This window comes from Salvia hispanica, chromosome 4 (assembly GCF_029641045.1).
Source record: "Salvia hispanica isolate PSC_SH4W2 chromosome 4, Shi_PSC_v1, whole genome shotgun sequence".
NCBI classification, from domain to species: domain Eukaryota; kingdom Viridiplantae; phylum Streptophyta; class Magnoliopsida; order Lamiales; family Lamiaceae; genus Salvia; species Salvia hispanica.
In genome coordinates this window covers 11,238,914-11,246,185 of record NC_142695.1, presented here as the reverse complement: position 1 = coordinate 11,246,185, position 7,272 = coordinate 11,238,914, and the positions used below count along the sequence as shown (strand labels likewise).

Below are 7,272 nucleotides of genomic sequence, written 5' to 3'. Positions count from 1 at the left end.
GTCCTCCTGAGAAAATAATCGACACAAGATTCACCAGTGGTTAGTGTCATACCGGTTAATGCAATCCATTTCATGTAACTACGATGGAAACACAAGTCTGCATCGACTGTGAAACTGTCTACCTCTAAGCACTAAAGGAAGAAACCAAATCACCTAACAACTGATGCCATAAATAACAGACCAGAAACACAAAAAGTAAAAGACTAATACAGTACAAAGAGAAATACTATTAAGCTTATGACTTTCTTAATCATGTCACAACCTCCATCTTTTGTTTCTTGGAGAAAGGCTTTATTTATCCTTCTAGGTCTGCAGGTTAGAGTTAGAGTTACTGGCTCAATTTGAAAAAAGAAAAAAGACATAATTAGTAGAAAACACACCCCTTAGAGTTAAGAGTAATAACAACTTTCTCAAAAAAATAATACTTAATAATAATAATTGGTACTGGAATTGATTTACATCGACATTCCTCAACAAAAAACTCAACTTTTCTCTTCATATACCAAATTCTTAGATAGACACATGATTTTTTTATATATAATAAAAAGTCCCAAATTCTCCATGCATTTGCCTTTCTTGTTTCTGCAGTTAAAGCATGCTTAGCATTTGACACCAAATATGTTCTCCTAAAATGTACAAAGGCAAATGTAACGACAAAACTTAAAGAAAGGAATGCAGTTATGGTAATCACCTTATAGCCAACTTGAATATGAATCAAACATAAGCGACGCGATCCAGCACTAGCTAAACTCATACATTAACATAAAATTGCCAAAATTGGTAATGAGAAAATGGAGAGGGGAAAATGAAATGATCTGGAAAGATGAAGTATTTCCTGATGGGAGGGAAGAAGCATGCGTGTTTTTTGGGAAAATGATGATCATGGGAAGGCTACCTAAAAATAGAACCCCAATTTCAATGGAATGGGAGACTAATTTTTTTTGCCAACAAATTATAGTAATACTAGTAAATGGTATTGCTATCAAATTAAATTTTTGGTGCTTTGTAGTTTTAGCACAATATAGGTGATAAACTTGATTTTGAGCACAAAATAGTTTGTGTCCGAAATCTAAAATCTTATTCTAAGTACTACTACATTTTTATTTGATTGTTCATATAAATATATAGATATTGTGGTACAAAATCATAATTAGATAATAGGTAGCATTAAATGAAATTTTTGTTTGACAGATCTCGATTAATAGTTTAAGTGGTTTAATAAAAGTGCTTAGTCCTCATTTTAGAATAAGGCAAAAAGAAAATCTAAAGCCACAATATTGTAATTTGCTATTATAAAAATAGAATAGATTTATCATAATAATATGTAAAAAATGCAAGGTAAGAATCCAAAGGAGCAAAGATGTCATTTCTTGTTTTTCAATAGTTCAATGTACAGCTTTAAGAATTATGAAGGACAATTTAATTGATTACATTTAGGGTGCATTTAGTGGCTATGTTTCGCTAGAATAAACATGATTTATCTGAGTTATAGTTGCTCTTTTTTATATGCTATTTAATTTAACTCAATGGTATGTGTTAACCTCCCGACTTGGTTAGATCTTCATGTTTTGCATTGGAAATTTATTACTCCATATTGTAGTCCCCAAATACCATTATAAATAACTTTTACTATTTCAGGGGGGATTTGATGTCTATATCTTGCTGTACCTTTTATTTTGGTTGGTTGTTTTGATTGACCGATTTAGTATCATCTTTCAAAGCGATATTGTTGTAAAGGTTGTTGACCATATTTTCATTTGCTTTTCATGAATTACAGAAATAATCTATACCCAATCTATTTACTCAACCTAGTCAGTTTCAGATTCAAAAACAATAACTCAAAAGTCTCAAAGTAAGTTTTGTTATCCAAGAATCATGCTCGACTTCAGTACCTTGGCCTTGCTAGTCAGTGTAGTGCTGATCGAAATTCGATTTCTGTTAAATGACTCGGGATCTATTGAGAATGTAAAGAAAGCGTCCTCGTGAGTGATGAGGCGTTGAGAAGAGATGTGGTCGTGGAGATGAAAACAACCACATACTTCGACGTTATCACAAACTTCTCAAGATCGCAGCCATAAAGTCTTGCCATGAACAATCTAGATAAGTACTTTGATAGTCGTGAAACCATTCAAATGTCGGATGGTCTAGCTTACTCACGAGTAATGAGGAGTAACCGATAAGCGTAGGGAGAAATATCATTGCACATCTGAAGTCCATCTTATGACATCAACACCGGAGAATAAAGGGGGCAATGGGTATTCATGAGTTCAAGATGAGAGCATTAGTGATACAAATAGGATACTACTCCCTACGTCCCACAAGAGCATGCAATCTTGGTTGGGCACGGGTTTTAATGCAAAATTGGTAAAGAAAGAGTGATATAGAAAGAAAAAGTAATTAAAATATTATTAGTGAAGAATAAGTTCCACCTCATTACAGAGAAGAGACTTTCCCAAATTAAAAGTGCATACTTTTATGGGATAGACTAAAAAGAAAAGAGTGCATACTCTTGTTGAACGGAGAGAGTATGAAACATAACAAAGAGAGATGGATAAATCATGAGAAACTGTGAAATATGAGAGAGTGAGAGAGAGAACCGATTGAGAGAGAGTTTAGGGAAGAGAACTCAAGGTGTGATAGAGAAACTGATAGATAGAGAGAGATAGAGTTTAGGAAAATAATAATCCCTCCGTCCCACATAAAGAGTCACTTTGACTTTTCTGCACTCGTTTTATAAATATGATAGTACTCCCTCTGTCCCATAAAAGATGTCTCACTTTCCTTTTTAGTTTGTCTCACTAAAGATGTCATATTTCTATTTTTAGAAAAAGTTTTCTCTCACAATAATATAAATATTATATTTTCTCTTTCCACCTAATACACAAAACAAAACTTCCTAAAATCTCATGCCGTCCCACAAGTATGACATCTTTTGTTGGGCGGAGGGAGTAATATATAGTTAAAGCGGAGAAATGGTAAAGTAAGAGAGAGAATAATGTCTTCTCTGCGTTATTCTCTCTCTTACTTTACCATTTCTTCACTTAACTATTTATTATCATTTTTATAAAACGGCTTTCTCTACATTATTCTCTCTTACTATACCATTTCTCCACTTTAACTATTTATTCATTTTTATAAAACGAGTGCAGAAAAGTCAAAGTGACTCCTAATGTGAGACAGAGGGAGTATTTCATTCTTCCTGATGGATTACAATCAAATACTAGCTACATACATTTATAATATGCGGTAATACAAAGAAATACTATTGGTACTCCCTCTGTCCTATTAAAAATAAAACGTTTCCTTTTTGGGCTGTCACATTAAAAATGAAACATTTCCTAACACGGAAACAACATCATCTCAACATTTTCCCTTCACTTTAGTCTCTCTTCATTAACACAAAAAAATAACATAACATAAGATCTCGTGCCGAAACGCAAATTTTCATATTTAATGGGACGGATGGAGTATATAATAGGGAATCCAGTGCATTAACTACTTTCAAATCCTAACAACCATGGATATAAATTATAAAAATAATGTTAAATAATACTCCATCTGTCCCATATAAATAGGCCATTTGGGGATAACATGAGCTTAATGCGTGTATTTGGAGATAGAAGGAGAAAAAGTAGTTGAAATAGTGTGGTGAATGGTAGAGCTATAAATGATAAAGTAAAAGATAAGAGAAAAGATTTCCATAAATGGATATGCACTATTTCTCTATAAGACGGACGAAAAAGAAAATTGAGTCTATTTTAATGAGACGGAGGGAGTATATGGATTATCAGCTTAATTCATGCATATCTCCTAATTTTCACCATCCAAAGATAATCCAGGAACCAAATTGAATCAGATTTCTACTCTGAAGCCCACGGCTACAACGTGTGAGAGGATATGGATAGTATGTAAGGAAGATAATGAACTAAGAGAGTCTGGCCGGCAAATCTAAGTTGCACCAAGGAGGTGATGGTGGCCTGGGCAATCTACAATTGGCAAAAATGTTTTTGAATTGGAAATGAAGGATGTTTCTGACAATGATGTGCCTAGAACTGAAGCTGTTGTTTGGTTAGAGCTTAAGAGTATTGCTGATGTTGGAGTTAGAATTGTACCGTGAAGCAAGGGCATAACAAGTGTATCAAGAGCTGGGGCAAAGAGTAGGTGCTGTGTTCATATTCGCTTTCTTTTGGCAGTACAAAAGCTTTGTTTCTTTTAAATATACATAACATCCCTAAAAGAATAAATATCATAGATAGTATACCGACTGTATAAAATCCAAATAAATACAAATACAGGATATAATCATATAGCATCCAAAATATTGGCAGTGGCAGAGAAACTGAAAACAGCTATATATAATTATATATGTAAAAGAACTTACATTTGAGTTGAGTTTCTAATCAGATTGATGAGTTGACGTACAAGATTAACTGAGGCAGGTTTTCCAGAAACAGAGTGAATACTGCACCGATCACGAATAACAGAAGAAATGCAAACAATATCTTTCCGATGTACACAAAAGTGATGGGCGACGACCGACTTTCTGTCATTGGATGTGAACCATCTACACCCTGCAAAAGCATGACACCAATGTTAAATTTGTCTCTGGAAATGCTTGTAGTCATATAGTCATCACCTCAAACAAAAAAGAGCCACAACAATGTTCTCTAAAACCTTTACCAATTTGTGTCTCGTGTTTAGGCTCGTTAGAGTTCTCAGAGGCGATCGATGTCAAGAGACAATATAACTCTAATACGATAACATTCTCAGAAACAACATATGAAATACAGAAATTCTGCTCCATGCAATTCACAGTTTATTAGTCTCATGACAAATGCTCATCATACAAGGATTACAACTCTAAAGGCATCTATCCAGTTCTTTATCTTGCCACGATACCTATAACCTAGGTTGAAATCAAATAATTTTAGCTACAAAAGGCACTATGTAATACTAGTAATATATAGGGTTTATGGTGGGGGTTTGTAAGCTCCTCCAGCTCCGCCTCTGCCTATAAGTTAACACCATCATTACAGGTTCACAACTACATCCTTCGTTTACTTTAGACAGCTATCTCCTTAAGCAGATGCATAGGAAATCACAAAAAAGTGCATGTAAAGCTCGAACTTGATTTTAACAGGACTTGACTAATTCCTAAAGCCACATATCATGAATAGCATAACCTACGAAACACCGCATTCATAACCACACACTATAGCATAACCTATTGATTTCATCCCAACATTATCACAACTATACATACATACCCCTCAATCACAAATTCAAAAATTCGACAACCGAAAAAACCTCATACATGAGCATAAGCTTTGGGCACTTTCTCCCTGCCAATGTGGACCTGTCCTTTATAACCTATCAAAAGAAACAATATCATTCACAGAATCAGAAATCAATACGAGCAAATTCTGTTCCCAAATTCTGAAACTACATACAATAAATCAGAAAAGGTATTCACCATTAGAATCAACCACAGTTTGCAACTTCCAATCTGAGCCATAATTCACAAGCAGAGAGGTAGGGCCAAAGCTAACAGGCTCTTCTTCCCCTTCTTTAACTGCATCAATGTGTGTTACCAGCAAACGATTCGCTCCACCACCGCCGTCGGAAAGCAGCTTCCGGTTTATCAAATTAACCGCAAAACCGGCGTCGGTTCCGGCGGCAAAACGCCTAATTTTGCCGGAACTCTTGCACAGCACCTCTATAAACTGCATCGGAAAATACATACTCTAACCTGATTAGAACAATACTTCGATATAAATAATGGATAAATTGAGATCAGTAAAAAGTTGTTTGTAGCAGCATGAAAGCTTACAGGTAGAGGTTGGTGATGGTGATCGGCTTCTGAATCCTCCTTGCCCTCGGCCATGATTGGGGAATCTGAAAATTATTCTTGCACAATTGAAATTTGAAGAATTTTGTGGTGACGCTGCGTTGACTTTTGGGAGACTTGTTTAATCGATGAATTATCGTGTTCTAAATCTATGCGTGTTTCAACAACAGATGGAATAAAAATACTTTGGTTAAAGAATTTTTATATATTTATTTGAATTTAGTTCAATTTTTATTAAAATTTTAATCAACCTTTTTGTATTAAATAAATTGTATATTTATTTTAGATTAATTCAGTTCAATATCGGCTCAATAATTAGTAACATAATGAAAATTTATTGATATTATAGTACGTTATTAATATATAAATTTATCAATTTTCAATGATTCTTAGTCATTATTACAACTGGATTAATTTTAAAACAACTAAGAGAAAAAAATAAATATAAATAAATTTAACTAAGGTAAAAAAAAATTAATTATATTGTGAAGTCTATTAAATAAACATTCAACCAAGAACCTCTTAAATCAAAATAAATTAGTATAAAGACTTAATGAAATATAAATTTATAAGGGATCTCATGAAATAAAATAAATTGGTACAAGGATCTAATCACGGAACAAATATTTGAACAAAATCCTAATGAAATAAAATGTACTAGAAAACCTTGTTTTGTCTAAACCTTTTAAAGTTTTTGTTTCAAAATAAAAATTTATATTATTTGATTTTAATTTTAATTTAGCTTAATCACCAATTTTGTGATTTGGTGATTTGATACATTCAAAACTCAGTATGTCCTTAAATAGAAAATAGTACCATACTATGACTTAGAGCACTCCTAATGGTCTCCCTTATTTCTCCCTAACTCCTGCCACATCAGCACCAAAATTTATCCCCAGTTTTTAGCCAACTTTTAGCCAACCTCTGTAATGGTTTCTCCCTTATTTCTCCCTTATTTCTCCCTAACTCAACATTTCATTTTTACATCATCACTAATTTAATTGTTTTATTTTTATATATAATAAGCTAGCTTATTTAATTTATAAGATAAAACAAATAATAGTACACATCAACAAATAAAGTTCGTTGTATTAAACACGGGTACACATTACAACGAAGAAAAAAAAAAAAAAAAAAAAAGTACACGAATGGATAAAAAAAATCAAAAAAAAAATTCAAAGAAAAAAAAATTCAAGGGCGGTGGGCGCGGTTTCTATTTGCCCACAATTCTTCGATGATATCGTGTTGTAGTGCTTGATGGGCCTCCTTCTGGTGTATGTCCATGAACGCCTGGAACCGTTCATGTTCGTTGTGCGGTACACCCTGGCGGGCGGACTCAGTTGAGACACCGTGACTCGATGATGCAACACTTGGGTCGTTGGTGACGTCGAGGACGCCTTCGTGTTCATCTTCGATGATCATGT

At 33.8% G+C, this 7,272-nt stretch overlaps 1 protein-coding gene across 2 annotated transcripts; it reads right to left on the bottom strand.

Annotated features, from left to right (window-relative positions):
• Positions 1 to 4,228: 4,228 nt before the first annotated feature.
• On the bottom strand, positions 4,229 to 5,996 carry LOC125193281 (maltase-glucoamylase, intestinal protein). 2 transcript variants are annotated; one of them, XM_048091051.2, is made up of 4 exons: positions 5,831 to 5,996; positions 5,474 to 5,723; positions 5,315 to 5,370; positions 4,229 to 4,571 (listed from the first exon to the last, which is right to left on the bottom strand). In XM_048091051.2, exons 1-4 carry the CDS (start codon positions 5,882 to 5,884, stop codon positions 4,401 to 4,403), a joined length of 531 nt encoding a protein of 176 aa, XP_047947008.1. In that variant the 5' UTR covers positions 5,885 to 5,996; the 3' UTR covers positions 4,229 to 4,400. The 2 variants fall into 2 exon arrangements, with proteins under 2 accessions (XP_047947008.1, XP_047947009.1); XM_048091052.2 differs by having other exon boundaries at positions 5,474 to 5,749; positions 5,831 to 5,975.
• Positions 5,997 to 7,272: the final 1,276 nt, after the last annotated feature.